Source organism: Lampris incognitus, chromosome 7 (assembly GCF_029633865.1).
Source record: "Lampris incognitus isolate fLamInc1 chromosome 7, fLamInc1.hap2, whole genome shotgun sequence".
Lineage (NCBI taxonomy): Eukaryota > Metazoa > Chordata > Actinopteri > Lampriformes > Lampridae > Lampris > Lampris incognitus.
Genome location: NC_079217.1, coordinates 27,037,402 through 27,056,509, shown reverse-complemented (window position 1 = coordinate 27,056,509; position 19,108 = coordinate 27,037,402). Strand labels below are relative to the sequence as shown.

The window sequence follows — 19,108 nt, the reverse complement described above, 5'->3', positions numbered from 1 at the left end:
AGTGTATATAGATAGGTGTCCCCCTGGAGACCACAAATACATATAATGTATTACATATCACCAAAGCAGTTGAGTTTCAATATTCGAAGGATAAAACATTTGAATCCTTACCTGCAGCAGGTCCAGCTGCTAGAGGAATACCTGCCCCTCCTGCTGCACCTACAGCTACAATAAGCACAACACAAGACGTGAGCTCATTTTACACCTGCTCTGTGTGACTAGGTTAAACCCAAACCCTGGCCTGTCCATCCATGCAGCCATCCATCCAGCCATTGATTATCTATACAGACTTGTTCTAATTCTGTTTTGCAGGGGGGCTGGAATCTATCACAGCATGCACTGGATGAGAGGCAGGGAGACACCCTGGCGAGGTCATCAGTACATCACACACCCAGCCACTCACACACCATTCATAATTATGAGTGATGTAGACTTAGATATTCCGATTTAGAGACTCCAGTTCACCTAACATGCAAGTCTTTGGCTTGTGGTGGGAAACCAAAGTACCGGGGAACACCCACACAAACACAGGGAGATCATGTAAACTCCACACAGATGGGCCAGATATGAATCCAGGAGCCTCTTGCTAAGAGGAGACAGGGCTGCTAATGACTAATAAGCCGCCGTGCCACCCATCCTCACTGGATTGTTGAACTTCTTATTTCACTGGCTTTGGAGATAGGAGAACGCCCAAATATATCTCGGCTATAAATTAAGTAATAAAACTAAAAATTTTTCCTGGGAGAAGTTTTCTTAGGCTACCATCGTATGAGCAGTAGAGTATTTTTTTTTCCAAAGTGAAACCAAAACAAGACAGGACAAAGACAAGAGAGAAAGAAACAAGAAACCAGCCAGCCAAGCACAAGACGATTAAAAAGGATTTACCAATTTTGTAGTTTTTTTTGACATGCTAATGTCTTAGTATGTGGAACAATATATTTCTCTTTTCCTATAAGAGGCCATGTAATGCCAAAATATCTAACAAATTACCATGGTAGAAATCACCATTTTATTTTGTCCAAGAAACAGCTGACCTATATGACAACAAAGCTCTTTTATGAATAATGGGTTATTTGTCACAGGTTGTTTAGAAACAGATCTGAAGCAAAAAATTATAAGTGACAAAAAAAAACTGATGACAGATTTTTAATTATACCATGTAGCATACTAAGATAAGCATTTACTACACAATTGTGTGTGTATACACACACACACACACACACACACACACACACACACCTGGGGGCTTCAGTGGTTTGGCTCCAGGCAGTGTTGCAGGTCCAGGTACAAGGCCAGCACCAGCACCATAGGGAACTGAAGCAAAGGGGGGATGGAGATCGTTGGGACATCTACTCATTTGCCTTTACACATAGTATATACTATACTCACTGGTGTTCTTACTTTAAAAGAAGTGCATTTAAAGATCACTGCATGGCAATTCCTTATTGGCAGCCCAAAAGTCATTAAATGGTAGTTTAAAACACCCACCTCCATAGCCTCCATAGGGGTATCCACCTGCTCCAACACCTGCCCCAACACATAAAGGATCATCAGTGATAAATGTAATTTGACAAATGGGGTGTTTTTATTTTCTTTATAAAAAGCCTGTGGAGTCTATTGCCTAAACAAGACAGTTAAATCATACTATACTTTTTTTTTTTTACATATTACAACAAGTAATAATATACATACACTTTAGCTATACTTGGTATGCGAAAAAGGAGTCAACCTTAATTCTGTTGGTGTATCTTCTGCTTCTACCTGCTCATCTACCACCCAGGCTGGAGCATGAGCAGGACACTTAAAGAATATATCAGTGAAGTACTTTGAGTACTTCCTGGTTATTTTATTGTTCCCCTTGTGTCTGACTGCCCCCCCCCAAAAAAGAAATTATAGACTATGAATAAATCAAGAGACCATGGAGCGTTTTGGAATACTATACTAAAACAGTTATGAAAAATGTAAAGGTAATGGATGTATGTATATCTGCTCCATGTCCTACAGGTAAAACTGGTATGAATAAATGAATAGATGTGCATGTGCTCTGGTTTGTAATTTTGTTGTCCATTGTGTTCCTTCGAAATGTACACCATCCCCCGATGGCCTTGAAAATTAGCATTATGTGCCACAAATCATTCTGTTGACTCACATTTTGTTATCAGACTGAATGAGAAAGTAGCACTGGCTCAGATAATGAGTTGGAAAAGGACTGTGCAGGACTGCGTAAACCGATTGTTGACTAACATGTAAATAACACATTCAGTAGAACTGACCAGGCTCAACAGTATCACACACAAGATAACTTTTAGAGGTGCATGTCTGTGTGTTATATCTTGCAGTACTGTAACTCTACAAAATAAAGCAGTGACAGCCTTGTTATAGAGGGTTTACAATGGCATCAGACTGGTTGACGCAGGTCACTAAAAGATATCGCAGCAATGCACATACATCTGTGCCCTATATAGAACTGGTGCCCTTACTCTAACACACAATAGACAGACAATGGGTCAGTGCTGTATGCTTTTAGATGAATATCATCTCATATCACATTCATAATACAACAAAGCCAACACAGCACCTTTTGTCTCCCTCCTCTGCTGCTCCCTGCTTGCCTATTCTGTAATAATCATTATCATGCACGTATCCCACAAATTATGCTGACAAGCTGCACTGTTTCTGACTTGTATAATAGTGCAGAACAGTTAAAAATCAGATTAAAATTAACAGGTTGTCAACTGTAACGTGCGCAAAAATGATGACTATTCAGATGATCTGGGGTATAATTTGGTGGAGAAATGCCTGATGCTGCTTTTTAACTGCATATCAATGAGTTTTTTTTAATCGATCCCCATGCTGGGACATTAACCCAACTGTCCAGGCAGGGCTCGATAAATACGCTTGTATGTGAAAATATGATTTATGGCATAATAACATTTATGGATCACCATGCAGACCATGAAATATTGATGATGAAACAAGGATGTCTAAAGCAGGAAATGACAAGGCTTAATGGAACTAAGATGAGGATGCACGAGTGTGAAATGTGTTTGTATGTGCACGTGTGCATGTATAATAAGGCTGAAAGTATAATGATGATCTGGTCCTTTCAGTTCTCATACACACCCTGTCCATAACCTTGAACATGCAATATTTACATAGTCCTGAATCCTAAACATGGAAAAAAGAAGCACTCTTTCACCTATTTGATCACGAGATTTTTTTTTTAGATTAGAGTAGTTAAAATCATTAGCTCATGATGAGCTTTTTGACAAATTACAAATTATAACCACATCGGTTACCACTGAGAAAAGTCGATCTTCTATCATGTAGTAGTAATTTATACAGTGAATGCTTGGCTTACACTGACATAAATGGCAAGGGGTCCAAAAAAAATCTGTGATGCACTTACATGGCTAAATACTGTAAATTTTGCCAACTGGTAGGCAGGAAGTAGAATATGTCAATGTTGCAGGTTATCAGAACAATATTGCCATTTTAAAGGCAGATAATATTCATCCTTACCTGCTGGGAGGACTGGTTTAGGTGCTTTGCCAACCCCTGAAAAGAGATGTGGTGTACAATATTATGGACACTACAGTCTCGGAAAGAAATGCAGTGACCACAGTAAAAAGAAGTTGTTATATTTGTGTTTGTCACCACCATGTGGCCATATACTGCACCATGCATGAGGTCAACAGGAGAGTTATAACCAGGAAGACTACACATGATTACTAAAAAATGCAATGACTTGTGCTGTTTTGTTTACTTTGATCTCTACGCATTGGTATTTCTTTTCTTTTTTCCACTTTTGTTTTGTCTTGAAAGTTTTGTTTTGTTTTGATTTGACTGATAATGTATAAGAAAGGGGTAGGACCAGAAAAGTTCTTTACTTCATCCTACACCCTTTTTGAACATGGTCCAGTTATTACTTGTGTTGTTACAGAGAGTTTGCAAAATATGTTTACTATTATTTCCATTTGTTCTTGTATTCCTGCCTATATGTTTTGTTTTGTTATTTTAACATGTTCGAAATAAAAAATCAATATCAATATCTATCTAAAAATGATTGTATCTGCTGGCTGTTGTAGTCCAGTTGTAGCTAAGAATGAGATGGAGGAGGAGAAGAAGAAGATGAAGGAGATGAAGAAGAAGAAGAAGAAGAAGATGATTATGATGATGAAGAAGGAGATGATGATGATCAAGTTTCAGCAATGCAAAATGCATGGAATTTGGTTTACTACCTAATGTAAATGAGTCATAATAATGGGTTCAACAACACAATAAAAAGTCTTGAACACCATGTTGGTATTTCAAAAAAGGTGAGTGAGAATGTTGAGCCGAATAAAGAAATAAGTAGCAAACAAAGACCACGGTTCAGAAATTATATTTATAAAGAGCCTATAACATTTAATCTCATTATAGCATAGCAGTTCTAATTATTGTCATATTTCATCATTTAAAGCACTATTAAACTCTAGAAAAAAACCTCACTAAACAAAAGGAATATGTCATTTACAAAGAAGTGTTGGAAAAAAAAACACCTTTGTGTGAGCATTTGAGCACAACACAAAGTTGGAAAATACACACACCAGAATGACAATGTCAAATGTATCTTTACACCCCAAAAAAATGGTTTGCCCTGTAGTTCTCTGTGAGTCCCCCATGAATTTCTTACATTTAAATAAAAATTACACCAATTGATTAATCTATCAACTATATGGAATAGAATAGAATAGACTAGAACTTTATTTGTCATTGTACAAGTACAACAAAATTTGAAAGTGCAATTCTTATCAGTGCAAAGATCAGTATAAAAAGAATTAAAAACATAAAACACACACACATTCATTTCTACATTCTACTGGGCACCAACATTTTGCACAAAAAGTCAGGAATCAAGACTTAGCAGCATTTAGTATGGTTATGGCTCGGGGATAGAAGCTGTTCTTTAGTCTGTCCGAGCTCTTATTGTCCTGTAACATCTGCCCGAGGGCAGAAGTTATATCAATATTAATGTTAATGAATTTTAATAATAAAAAAGATTTTAGATTAGATTTAGCTCTTGGTGCCTTGTTATTCTTCAGACTTCTTTCACTGCGCACAGCACCAGTCATTTGGTTTGCATTTGTATTTGCATTTGGTTTGCATGACATTGCCATGAGCAATGGCAGCGTCCACGAAACGAGGAACGCCACAGACAGAACAGGACTGAGCTGCAGCTCTATCTCAGAGTCCACTGTCCACTTTGCAATGTTTTGTTGTCATCAATAAGAGCTCTTATCGACTACTACTGCTAGGAAGAGCTCTTCTCAAGTGTTTTATTTTACACATCATCACATTGTCTACCCTAATCACCTATTGTCTGCCTGTCCTCCTTCAGAGAGGGATCCCTCCTCCATTGCTCTTCCTGAGGTTTTTTTTTTCCAAGTTTAGTACTGAGAACTAATACTTACCAGGCTGACCAAGGCCTGTTCCACCAACTGAAACAGAGGGATGGATCAATTACTTATTATTACTCCAGATGACTACCATTATCAAATGTGTTGACAGAGAGTGATCTTGATAAGAATAAAAATGTCACGTGAGAAACATTACAACATTGTTTTTGCCCCCTTAAACCTGCATGCACATTGTTCTCTGCACACTGTGTTAGAGCAATAATATAAAGAAAAACAAATACATTTCTCAAGTAACCACCAGACTTACCACCAGAAGGCTGAACACCAGCTCCACCTGTAATGTAAAAATAAAGAAACATCTGAACACAAATTCTGAATGACTGTCACTAAATGTAATGATGATGATGATGATGATTATTATCATTATTATTATATCTGAGTGAGGTTAAACTGCAGAATATATATTTAATGTGCATATTTACTAAGACCTGTTCCAGCTGTGAAATGAAAACATATATACAATAAATAAAGCAATATAGTCTGATATACAGTAACTTTCCTAAGACATGGTGTGAAAATGTATTGGGCAGCTGTATCATTTCTTCCGACTCACCATTTGGTTGCAGAACTCCAGCACCAACTGTCAAAACAGTCAGAAATAAAAGTTAGCAAAAGTCAAGACATATGACATTAATAGATTTGGTAAATCCAAAAACACGTTTTAGCAACTCACCGCCTGGTTTTGCATGTGCCACGGATGGGTAAAAAAGAGAATAAAATAGAAAAATTAGCCAAATTGTAAAATGAAGTATAAAATGTTTAATACCCTGTTTTCTATCAATTGTAACTGCACACAAAGTACAGCAGCCTTGGATGAATATATAAAACAGCGAATATAAAATGGAGAGCCATGGAAACCACAGTAATATAACTGAATAACTGATTCTTTTTTTTATTACAGTGCAGACACACAATGAAACACAACACAACAGAGAAGAAGTGATGTCAGAAGTCCAGGTCATACCAAACAGCGATCTGTTGGAAGGTGATATTCTAAAGCAGGGGCTTCGCAGCACAAGATACATAAAACACTAGATCAATAAATAATAGATCAATCCTCTGTTCGGTGTCTGTGGCACTTCTTGTGACATTTGTCTCATTTTACAAATTTCAAAATCTCGAACTACTCTGGAAAAAATCCCCTGCTCTAGAAGGTCAAAGAAACAAGACTACTGCTTTTCAGAATAAAACCAATAGAGGGCAAGCATTTACTTTATCATTTAAGAACGATCTCAATGGAAAGAGGAGGGATTACATTCAACGTCAAACTATCAACAACATCATGGACAACCATGTTGACTAAATCAAACACTGTGTACAGACACTCCAAAATGTTAGCTATTAGGAATGCTAGCAATGGGGTTAGCTTCAGGGCAAACCATTAGGCACACACAAGCAAGAGAAACTGTTAGTAAAGGTAAAAGGTGAGTAAATACGTGCGTGAGAGGGGACTACTGTCTGTAGAAAGATTAAATCTCAAAGGCCATTAGTTACAACATATTTGGCGAGTCAGAAACAAGCTCTATCAACACCCTAGTTAGCATTTCATCACATCTGACATTTGATGAGAGCCTGGCCGAAAGCACAGCTGCTCGGATGGTCTTAAACTTTTAACAGAGAAAACTAGAATTCCTTTACAAGGACGTTTGATAAACTGCTGTTGGCAGAAAATGCCACTCTCATGGAATTTGTAATAAACAATGTTAGATGTTTGAAAATGCTGAAACTCAATAGTATTTGGACTTACTACACTTGAAAAAAAAACCTGAATTAAAGCAGAATACCACTCTATAAATAATTATATTACTGAGGTCCAAAACAATCTGATCCATATTTATGGAAAGAACCGATTCTCCCAAGACAGAAACCAGAGACCTATGATTTGTAGTATCATGGCATGTGAAAATGAAGCAGCTGGAGACCTTTCAAAAAAAAATGAATAGGAAACTAATGTGGCAGAACCATAGAATCCTTGAAATACTTTCATTTCTATAACAACAAGCGCTCATCCTCTACAGCTGTGTTATCAAGCCAGAACTAGACTGTATATTCAACAAAACTAAATCTCTCTGGTTGGTGTCTTTGTTTTAATGTGAAAACATCAAGGATTCTAGCTCTGGTTTCTGGCTTGGGATTCACAAGTACTGATCTGGCTATCCTTGACAATGAGAATAACATATAACAGTGAATAACAGTATGAATTTGAGTACTTTTCTGCGATAATTCTATTGTTTTCACTTTTGAAGGTTGTTCATGCAAACAACAAGTCTTACTGGGCTCTGGGACCTCTGGGGCCTTGCCAGTTGCAACAACAGGTGTGGGTGCTGCCAAAAGACAACAGGTTCCATTTTTATCTGTTGCAGTTGAAATAAACATAGAGAAGGGAAACTTGCATCGACAGAAGCTATAAGTGTGACCTTGGCACTGCCATAGTGGGAAGAGCGTTGCGTTAAGGTGGTCAACAGCTGCTAGCACTAGCAGTGTAGCTAACACATTAGACCTGAGGGGCCGGGGGAGGTAAAAGGTGAAAAGTGATGGGGATATTAGAATATGGGCAGGTGACTTGCACAGTGCTGTAAAATGCTGTAACTCAGGAGGTGGAGTGCAAATGGCAGAGAGCAGATGAAATAGTGTGGTGGATTAACAAATGCTAAGCTCCTGACGATGCACTGCTGAGGTCCTGCCAGCGGCCTGGTAAAGAACTCTCAAAAGGCCTCTAAAGTTTAAAAGCAAACACAGTTATACTTTCTTCATGGCTATTATTCAATCTGTAGTTTAGATTTTACATGTTACAAATGCAAAAACATTTTCAGCAAATTTCTAAGCAAATTTAAGATTCTGCCAGATAACTATGTTAACATTTGTATCTCTCTACCTGGGCCAGGAGTTCCTCCAAGAAGTATGTCCTTTGCTGCAAAGATGAGGTAAAAAAAAAAAAAACAGTTTACGCACAAAAGAAAAACAATCCCCCGAACACTGGTTAATGACTAAATAAAGAAACATTACAGATGACCTAACCTGGTTTTCCAGCTATGGGAACGCCAGTACCACCTACTCCCCCTACAGCAGTACCATCTGGAACACCAGCCACAACTGTACCTGGAGTTGCCCCTGGTGAATGCACTCCAGTTCCAGTGATGCCTGCTCCGCCAGGCACACCTAAGGGCAATGAGGTATGAAAAGATGATAAAAAGCAGTTGTTATTAGAGTAGTTATTATCTTTGAAATCTTTATTCATCCAGGAAATGTCAAATGAGCACATACGTCCATTCTCAGTCACGTCTTACTCTATGTTCACAGATGCCAAATACAGCATTGCTCACTACTGAGCAGTTCTGCTCCAGTTGGAGGTTAAATGGCTTGCTTAAGGGCACCTCAAAGAAATCTTCTGAACAGTAGTGTGGGGGGGGGTTCAAAGTCACAACGCTGCTTTTATTTGGGGGGAAATATTTGGTTAACATACTCGTAGGTGAGTAAAACACTTCTGAATTAGATTTAGCACAACACTTTCCAAGTCAAAGATGTCGCACCACATCTTTGTGAAATAAGTGTTTCTATTTTTCTTTTTCTTTCTTTCTAACTCCTTCTTGTGTCACAATAATAGCTCCCCCATACAACTGCCCTGTTGCTAGTGGTCTTCTACGAGTGCAATGAATGACTTTTAAGCAGTTGTTATAAAAATGCAACTGACTTTCAAATGCTCAGACTTTGTACTGAACACATCAGGAATCAGATTGCACATAACTAAGAGTTTCAGTCATTGGTACATTTATTTATACTACCATATTTAGCAGCTTTGGCACCAGCAGGTCCAGGTCCTACACCTCCTGTTCCTCCTACTCCGACTCCCTCCAGTCCTCCAGCTCCAAGGCCAGCTCTTGTGCCTCCTTGAACCCCAGCAATAAAAAAAAAAGAAAAATAATGTATCATCACATGTATTTTCACCAATGTTTTCAGCCAAAATTGAATGAATTGACTAGATATCTGTTTAACATCTTTTAAAGAGTATCTACAAAAGAATAGAAGTTTCATTTCCAAATGAGGTACGCTATGCAAAATTCGAAGACAATGGCCATTCTGGCAAATGGATGGATTAAAATAAAATACATTATTGTAATTTCAAGAATTCAACAATGTATTCATTTTAAGCATGGGATCAACAGTGATTTGTGGAATATAAAGTGATGAGTTTTAAGAAGCATTTTCTTTCTGAAAGTGGACCAAGTTTATTGTGGCACTGGTTTGGAATAAAACACAATCAATCTTATAACTGACAAGAGAAAGAAGCACTGCATGGATCTGTAACCTTGTGCTCTATTGGAAATGTGGATTAACGTTCAAAGAAAAATACTGTAATACCAAGGCACCCTGTCTCAGGTCGAATCAAAAAGCCTTTACTGTATGACTTGGGCAGCCATACCGACATGTACGCCGGCTCTGATGAATGACAGAAGCTAAGGTGTGGGCTTGGCTAGTACTAGGATGGAAGACCTGCCAAGAGAACTGAGTTGCAGCTGGAAGTGGTGTTGATGGGCCAGTAGGGGGCAGTCTTCCCTGTGGTTCTGATTATTTTAAAATATAATAATGAATTTAAAAAAATCCCAGTGCAGTGACGGGGACACTGTGCTGTAGGAGATGTCGTCCTTCGGATGAGACGTTAAACCAAGGTCCTGACTCACTGTGGTCATTAAAGATCCCATGGCACTTCTTGCAGCGAGTAGGGGGTTCCCCGGTGTCCTGGCAAAATTCCTAACCTAATCACCCCCCGCCCATATAACTGGCTCAATGATTCCTCCCTCTCCACCTCAAGCTGATGTGTGGTGAGTGTTCTGCTGCCGTGCATCACCCAGGTGGTGCTACACATTGGTGGTGGATGAGGTGAATTTCCCCCTTCAATGTGAAGTGCTTTGGGTGCCCCAGATAAAGCGTTATATGAATGTAATACATTATTAGGCTTTTAAATTAACCTGAGATAAAGTGCCTTAGTACTGCAGGAATTTTTTTAACTTAAAATCATTTTATCGCTATCTTTGACTTCACATTATGTGTATGTGATCTGCTGTGGTTGATCAGGGTTCCCACTCAACTTTCCCTGACCTCCTTTTTTCACATTCAGTGATATACAGGATCTGATGATAGATACTCAATTTGGCCAATGACAGAAAAACCTGATTGAGCCAACTTCACACACTTGTCCTTCCATTCAAAGACAGAACATCAGACAGTGCCGTCATAAATATCCATAAACCTAGTTCCAAATTGTTTAGTTGGCTAACAAAGCGCAACAACCAATGACAAGGGTTAGGCCTAGGCTGCCAATGTCAGTATGCATATCCTCACTCTTGATAACAACAACTGGAAGCAATTGGGATGGCTGACACTGGTGGCTTGAAAGAGTGTGCTCAGGAGGTCAAAACCAAAACCCTCATATTTCCAGGACATCTGATCAATTTTATCATTTTCCACGTGTTTCCCATGACTGGAAAACTAGTCTATAAATTTCCAGGTTTTCGAGGAAGCGTGGGAGCCCTGTTGTTTTGTAGTGGTTCTTAACATTATCAATAATGTCAACAAGATTATCCTAAAATCATTTCCAATGCAAATAAATAAATCTTACCATACTTGGCAGCTTTGGCTGCAGCATAACCTGAAATATCAATAATATTCAATTGTCAAGGAGCAATATAATATTTGCAAGCGTTAACACTGAACTTGCTATTATATGAAGAAAACTGTAGAAGTGCTTTACATTTACACTGAGTTATCTGTTCCTTTCAAATCAATTTACTTACCTCCATATCCAGCACCAGGTACTCCCCCTGCTACTCCTCCTGGGACTCCTCCTGGCACCAATCCACCTCCCAGGCCTGCTCCTGGGACTCCTGTTGGAATGTAGACACATTTATTACCTAAATTACTTTGAAGTGGAACTTTTTTTTAAGCAAACTAGCCAAAAAAGGATATTCAACTAAACAAAATAAATAAAACAAAAAACTATGTATGTATATTGTCAGAGTTAGGCCACACTCACCATATTTAGGAGGTTTGGCACCAGCTGCCAATGCTGTAACACACCCCAACCCACCCAGAGAAAGTTACATCAAAAAGCAGTTTTGTGATTTATTGTCGTAAAGACATTTTCCTTTAACAAATCAAAATCTTAAGGCTGGCCACAACCCTTACAGCCATATCCTGGAAAGGACCCTGGGACTCCACCTGGAACTCCTCCAACCCCACCACCTGGGACTGTTCCTGCACCACCTGGACCTGTGATAAAATAAAGATTAATGTATAAATATGTTGGAAGCAAAAATGTTTTGAAACATGTAAAATGTTGATGTATGGTTCTGTGATGTGTTTTCCTTGGAAAATGTTAATCCTCGCTACCATATTTAGCAGCTTTAGCAGCAGCAGCAGCAGCAGCAGCAGGATATCCTCCAGCTAATCCCCCTCCTGGTACTCCAAGTCCTCCTGCCCCAAGACCTGCTCCTACACCACCTGAAACCCCCCATGAATGAAATGAGGAGGGAATATTAATTGCAACAGAATTTTAGAAAATGTAATACTGTGGTTCCACTAATAGTAGTTTCTATTTTGGTTTCTGTTAAGTACAACTTCAAAACTATTTTGCTAGCTACTCTTATTATTTGTCCATGAAGATATTACTATTATTACTATTAGATTCCAATTTGAAACTTGAACTTTTCTAACCACAGCTGCACCATGCTGTGTCTGAATAATACAATTTGGTCATACAAGTATACACAAAAAATAGGTGGAAAGATGTCCAAAACAATCTACCATATTTGGGTGGCTTGGCTTCAGTCTTTTGCTAACATACCTGGAAAACCTTCAGCACCAAAGCCTGGCACTGCACCCCCAGGCACACCTGACAAATTGGATGAAGGGAAAGATTAATTTATCATATCAAGACGTTTTCCATTATTATAAAATCTACTGACTTTTTCCCTGAGAGAATATTTAAAAATGTACCATATTTGGGAGGTTTACCAGCAGCTCCGTAGCCTGGGGACACAAATTAGGAAAAGTCATCATGATCACATTCAGAAATTGGACATGTCTCAAACCGCAATAAGCTACCTCAGTGGCATTCGTGACAATGGACATGTCCTCTTCCCATATATAGTAAAGTGACTATCAACAATAATCCATGATTTCCACAAACATAAAGGCCATGCACTCTTTCAGCTCAACCTTGGCCCTGCCTAAGGCAAGGCATGGAAGGCAGCTGCCCCTGACCTACCGCCTGGCTGTTGGTATCCTCTGCCTAGTACACCACCGGGTACACCCAGTGGGACTCCATATCCACCCCCAGGCACCAAACCACCAGCTCCGAGACCTGATAAATGGACATGCCAGCAAGTTATTATCAATAATAATTGCATATTATGGTATATGAGAAGCTGGGAGATCTTGAGCAGGCATTTCAATGAGCAGACTGAACATGGCAGATATTTGCGAGTTAATTCATACTACCATATTTAGCAGCTTTGGCTGCAGCAGAATACCCCCCTGCTCCTACTCCTCCTGGTACTCCACCAGGCACTCCTCCTAACCCTCCAAGTGCTCCTGCTCCGAGGCCTGCTCCTGCAACTCCTGCTCCTACAGTGAAGGATGGACAAATTTCAAAGTTGGCAACAATAGAGCTGTGATTTTTTTTTTCCTGCCTGGGTGTCACACAAATCTGGAGCAACTCTGATGACGATGAGTGGGGCATTTATTTTGCAGTCATAGGGCAGCACCTGTGATGGATTTGTGTGGATGATGGTACCTTTTCATAGTTCAGAACTGACCAGCTCAGAGCACTGCTACGAAAATGTCTTATTTGGATGAATAGATCACAGGTCTCAAAATGGTGTATTGAACGCCTATCTTCCAATGGGGATGCAGACTTACTTCATTCAAGAAAGGAACCAAAAAAATGTTCTTTTTGAAGGCTACCCTAATCCATAGATGGTCCTAAGCATAAATATGATGCTGATTTGTGGTATTGTCCAGCTAATTTGCATTTTGAATCACTTATCGCAATTGTCTGTCGTCACTATTGATGATCTACCCATTAAAAAAAGTTTTAATACATTGCAGTACAGGCCTGTTTCGTGCGTCATGCACTCATCAGCTGCATCGCGCACTCATCAGCAAAAAAAAAAAAAAAAAAATCTTTGTTGTATAGTCAACTTGGCAGCTGATGATTACGTGCCACACGAAACAGGCTTGTACTGTATGAATTAGTTTTTTTCCCTACATCTTTCTCATATATATATATATATATAGTGTGTGTGTGTGTGTGTGTGTGTGTGTGTGTGTGTGTGTGTGTAATTTGCTGACCCTCTTGAAAGTCAATTGGAATAAAAGTGTCTGCTAAATGAGAATTTACGTGTCTACAAAGTCATTCTCCCAAATATTATCACAAGAACACCTTGGTTCCCTGTCTAAAGACTATTTGAATAACATCCAATTTGAAACCAGGCTTAAAGTCACAATCCTAAAGATTTACATGCAAGCACATTTCTTTTATACTTTCTATCCAAATCACAAACACTTTTGTATTTTCTCATGTTTAATGTTTATTGTGAGGCAGGACTTAATGATATGTCCCTCTGTCATGCTTCTTATGTTCTACCATGTACCAGCCAAATGCAGAAGAAAAAGCCAGGTAATAGCAACTTTGAGAACGAAGTGAAGTTTTGCGGCAAGCAAACAGATATGGCAGAGCAAGCTTGTAAAAGATATTTACCAGCAAATACTACAGCGTCAATAGCTCAAACCTAGATTCACCCACTTTCTTTGGTGGGGAAGATGTGACTTAACGGTAATAGTGACTCAAAGAAAGTTGACTCAGTTCATCTGGGCCCAACATTTCATTGACAGAAATGTTTCATCACTCATCTAAGTGACCTCTTCAGTCTAAACTGACTGTAACAATAACAGACAGAATGAAACACTAGCTGCAGGTATCCCCACCCTTATAAACAATACTGTTGCATAACAACCAAAATCAATGATCAGTTTCATATGCAAATATGGGTGTGACCATTAACTAGGGTTTCAATGACCATGTGTATATTCACAGAGGACTTGGGAATGTTTGCAATCACAGCATTGTAAAATGGCAACAGATGTACTCTTAGCCCCCCCCCTCCACCCCTCCACCCCTCGGTTCAGGGACGGTCGCTCCCTCTTCCCTCTTTGACTCTCCGTTCAAACCAGCGTTCCTCCCTGTCAAGGATGTGCAGATCATCATCCTTGAAAGAGTGGCCACTGGCCTGTAGATGGGCATAGACTGCGGAGTCCTGGCCTGACGGGTTAGCTCTTCTGTGTTGTGCCATCATCTTGGCCAATGTCTGTTTAAAATCCCCAATTCCAATGAAGTTGGGACGTTGTCTAAAACATGAATAAAAACAGAATACAATGATTTGCAAATCCTTTTCGACCTATATTCAATTGAATACACTACAAAGACAAGATATTTAATGTTCAAACTGATGACCTTTATTGTTTTTTGCAAATATTCACTCATTTTGAATTTGATGCTTGCAACACGTTCCAAAGAAGCTGGGACAGGGGCAACAAAAGACTGGGAAAGTTGAGGAATGCTCAAAAAACACCTGTTCGGAACATTCTACAGGTGAACAGGTTAATTGGAAACAGGTGAGTGTCACGATTGGGTGTAAAAGGAGCATCCCCGAAAGGCTCAGTCGTTCACAAGCAAGGATGGGGCTAGGTTCACCACTTTGTGAACAACTGCGTGAGCAAATAGTCCAACAGTTTAAGAACAACGTTTCTCAACGTACAATTGCAAGGAATTTAGGGATTTCATCATCTACAGTCCATAATATCATCAAAAGATTCAGAGAATCCAGAGAAATCTCTGCACATAAGCGGCAAGGCCGAAAACCAACATTGAATGCCCGTGACCTTCGATCCCTCAGGTGGCACTGCATTAAAAACCGACATCATTCTGTAAAGGCTATTACCACGTGGGCTCAGGAACACTTGGGAAAACCATTGTCAGTTAACACAGTTCATCGCTACATCTACAAGTGCAAGTTAAAACTCTACCATGCAAAGCGAAAGCCATATATCAGCAACACCCAGAAACACCGCCGGCTTCTCTGGGCCCGAGCTCATCTGAGATGGACTGACGCAAAGTGGAAAAGTGTGCTGTGGTCTGACGAGTCCACATTTCAAATTGTTTTTGGAAATCATGGACGTCATGTCCTCCGGGCTAAAGAGGAAAAGGACCATCCTGATTGTTATCAGCGCAAAGCTCAAAAGCCAGCATCTGTGATGGTATGGGGGTGTGTTAGTGCCCATGGCATCATGGGTAACCTGCACATCTGTGAAGGCACCATTAATGCTGAATGGTACATACAGGTTCTGGAGCAACATATGCTAGCATCCAAGCAATGTCTTTTTCAGGGACGTCCCTGCTTATTTCAGCAAGACAATGCCAAGCCACATTCTGCACGTGTTACAACAGTGTGGCTTCGTAGTAAAAGAGTGCGGGTACTAGACTGGCCTGCCTGCAGTCCAGACCTGTCTCCCATTGAAAATTTGTGGCGCATTATGAAGCGCAAAATACGACAACGGAGACCCCGGACTGTTGAGCAACTGAAGTCGTACATCAAGCAAGAATGGGAAAGAATTCCACCTACAAAGCTTCAACAATTAGTGTCCTCAGTTCCCAAACGCTTATTGAGTGTTGTTAAAAGGAAAGGTGATGTAACACAGTGGTGAACATGCCCCTGTCCCAGCTTTTTTGGAACGTGTTGCAGGCATCAAATTCAAAATGAGTGAATATTTGCAAAAAACAATAAAGGTCATCAGTTTGAACATTAAATATCTTGTCTTTGTAGTGTATTCAATTGAATATAGGTCGAAAAGGATTTGCAAATCATTGTATTCTGTTTTTATTCATGTTTTAGACAACGTCCCAACTTCATTGGAATTGGGGATTTTAAACAGACATTGGCCAAGATGATGGCACAACACAGAAGAGCTAACCCGTCAGGCCAGGACTCCGCAGTCTACGCCCATCTACAGGCCAGTGGCCACTCTTTCAAGGATGATGATCTGCACATCCTTGACAGGGAGGAACGCTGGTTTGAACGGAGAGTCAAAGAGGGAAGAGGGAGCGACCGTCCCTGAACCGAGGGGTGGAGGGGTGGAGGGGGGGGGCTAAGAGTACATCTGTCCCAGCTTTTTTGGAACGTGTTGCAGGCATCAAATTCAAAATGAGTGAATATTTGCAAAAAAAACAATAAAGGTCATCAGTTTGAACATTAAATATCTTGTCTTTGTAGTGTATTCAATTGAATATAGGTCAAAAAGGATTTGCAAATCATTGTATTCTGTTTTTATTTACGTTTTACACAACGTCCCAATTTCATTGGAATTGGGGTTTGTAATTTTCCTGATGTACAAGTCACGGCAATCCTCCTGGCAATGGACACACCTATTTGCGTATGAAACTGGTCATTGGTTTTGGTCGTTATGCAACTGCATTGTTTATAAAGGTGGGGATACCTGTAGTCAGTTTAGACAGAAGAGGTCACTTAGATGAGCGATGAAACATTTCTGTCAACAAACGTTGTGCCCAGATGAACTGATTCAGGCTTCTTTGATTTTCTTACCTGGATTATTGAGCAAGCATAACGGTACTACTGATTGTTTTATCCAACACCACTGCAGCTATCATGTCAGTAAGTTAAACAAAAAAGACTATCTTCAAGATTGTAACTGAGTTGGATTTACTCTTTAAATCCAAGAAAAATTAACATACCATACTTTGCAGCTTTGGCTGCTGCTGAGTATCCTCCTGCTCCTGGTACTCCTCCTGGTATGCCCCCTGGTACTCCTGCTCCTCCACCTACTACTCCTGCTCCTGGTAAACCTCCTGCCCCTGGGACTCCTTGAGGCAAGGAGTTAAAAAAGACAAATGGACCAAGCTACACTTACAAAAACATCTTGAATAATGTAGCGAATTCGGGGGGCAGTCCGGGACCGCCACAGCCGGGACGCGAACCCGTTGCTCCCACACCGCAAGCGACAACATTAACCAGTTGACTAAAGGGTCCGACCCGTTAGTCAAGGACCAACGTGTCTACTTATCCATGCACGTTACAATAATATTATAGCAAGATCTCGAAAAAATGCCATAAAATGTCAAAGGAAAGTATAAATCCTGTAGGATTATAATAGGAACATTGATATGATTTTTTCCGAGTGAAATTTTGTCCAATGTTAGTAAGTGTTTTCAGTTATACTACCGTATTTCGCAGCTTTGGCAGCAGCAGAATATCCTCCAGCTCCTACCCCAGGTACTCCTCCTGTTCCTCCCAGACCTCCTAGTCCTCTGAATCCTGCTGCCCCTATGTTTGAGCAAAGATATGCATCTATTAGGGTTCCACCTAGCTTAGTCTGTTCATGTATATTATGAGTATGTCAGTTGTATACCATATTTAGCGGCCTTGTCTGCCAGTGAATATCCGCCAGCCCCTGGTACCCTTCCTGGAACACTTCCAGGTACCCCTCCTGGTACCCCTCCTGGAACACTTCCAGGTATTCCTGCTCCTCCAGCCACTACTCCAGCCCCTGGAACTGGAACTCCTATGGAGCAGCCATGTCCAATGTACAAATGGATAATATTGACACCCACCATGGTGCAATTTGAACTCTTTATATATGTGTGTGTGTGTGTGTGTAACACACACACACACATATATGTATATATATATGTATGTATATATATATGTGTGTATATATATATATGTATATATATATGTGTGTGTGTGTATATATGTATGTGTGTGTATATATATATGTATGTGTATATATATATGTATGTGTATGTATGTATGTATGTATGTGTATGTGTGTATGTGTGTATGTGTGTATATATATATATATATATATATATATATATATATATATATATATATATATATATATATATATAACACTTACTTTCGGGTTATGTAAATGGTTATATGTAATCTTATATGTTTAATGTTTTCAATACCAATGAATATGTTTGTAGAAAAACATAGGTAAACAAATATAAAAACTCACCATATTTAGCAGCCTTGGCACCAGCTCCATAGGCTGTGGTAAAATTGAATATTTCAAGTTATGTATGCATAAGATAACACTTTACTACAGCTACCATCATAACAAAGAGGTGAGATATTACATTATTGAAAAGGGACATTGTGTTTTCTGTGTAATTCAGTGATGTCCTCTTAGCAGCAAGGTTACTTTACCTCCTGGCACTTGCCCGGGATAGAGTCCAGCTGCTCCAGGCACACCTCCTGGCACTCCCCCTAAACCACCCAGACCACCCAAACCAGCACCTGGTCCACCTGTATATATGAGAATTAACTTCAATCAAACACATACTGAATTAATTTATCTTTAGGGTTTTTTTCCATTTGTTTAGTATTGATGAAATAGCATTGTGCTGATGAAGAGTGTGGTACCATATTGAGGAGCTTTAGCCTGAGCAGGTAAAATACCTCCTGGCCCCACTCCTGAAGGAAGAGAGAGTTGAAGATATCTGGTGAGTTTTTTGTTTTAATTTTTTGTGTTCTTCTACTCTATTCTGGTGTATTCTTCTCTTTTACCTG

At 39.7% G+C, this 19,108-nt stretch overlaps 1 protein-coding gene and 3 long non-coding RNA genes across 4 annotated transcripts; all 4 read right to left on the bottom strand.

Annotated features, from left to right (window-relative positions):
- Positions 1 to 1,284: 1,284 nt before the first annotated feature.
- On the bottom strand, positions 1,285 to 5,724 carry LOC130115408 (uncharacterized). The gene is made up of 5 exons (XR_008810491.1): positions 5,707 to 5,724; positions 5,454 to 5,480; positions 3,523 to 3,558; positions 1,489 to 1,527; positions 1,285 to 1,314 (listed from the first exon to the last, which is right to left on the bottom strand). It is a non-coding gene; the product is annotated as an uncharacterized LOC130115408 (long non-coding RNA).
- A 1,888-nt stretch (positions 5,725 to 7,612) lies between these two features.
- On the bottom strand, positions 7,613 to 13,259 carry LOC130115214 (elastin-like). Its single transcript, XM_056282831.1, has 15 exons — positions 13,223 to 13,259; positions 12,957 to 13,082; positions 12,724 to 12,819; positions 12,453 to 12,485; positions 12,301 to 12,348; positions 11,847 to 11,957; positions 11,643 to 11,726; positions 11,491 to 11,523; positions 11,252 to 11,341; positions 11,077 to 11,106; positions 9,242 to 9,346; positions 8,478 to 8,618; positions 8,335 to 8,370; positions 7,733 to 7,813; positions 7,613 to 7,617 (listed from the first exon to the last, which is right to left on the bottom strand). Exons 1-15 carry the CDS (start codon positions 13,257 to 13,259, stop codon positions 7,613 to 7,615), a joined length of 1,056 nt encoding a protein of 351 aa, XP_056138806.1.
- Positions 12,774 to 17,381, bottom strand: LOC130116177 (uncharacterized). The gene is made up of 3 exons (XR_008810544.1): positions 17,266 to 17,381; positions 12,957 to 13,082; positions 12,774 to 12,819 (listed from the first exon to the last, which is right to left on the bottom strand). It is a non-coding gene; the product is annotated as an uncharacterized LOC130116177 (long non-coding RNA).
- A 599-nt stretch (positions 17,382 to 17,980) lies between these two features.
- On the bottom strand, positions 17,981 to 18,832 carry LOC130115393 (uncharacterized). The gene is made up of 3 exons (XR_008810490.1): positions 18,746 to 18,832; positions 18,555 to 18,587; positions 17,981 to 18,092 (listed from the first exon to the last, which is right to left on the bottom strand). It is a non-coding gene; the product is annotated as an uncharacterized LOC130115393 (long non-coding RNA).
- Positions 18,833 to 19,108: the final 276 nt, after the last annotated feature.

Coding starts and splice junctions, on each gene's coding strand:
- LOC130115214 (XM_056282831.1), bottom strand. CDS start 13,259: ATGAAAAGGTACCATCATCCACACAAATCCATCACAG. Junction 11,342..11,490: donor TGCCAAACCTCCTAAATATG/GTGAGTGTGGCC, acceptor ACATTCCAACAG/GAGTCCCAGGAGCAGGCCTG. Junction 8,371..8,477: donor TCCCATAGCTGGAAAACCAG/GTTAGGTCATCT, acceptor TCATCTTTGCAG/CAAAGGACATACTTCTTGGA.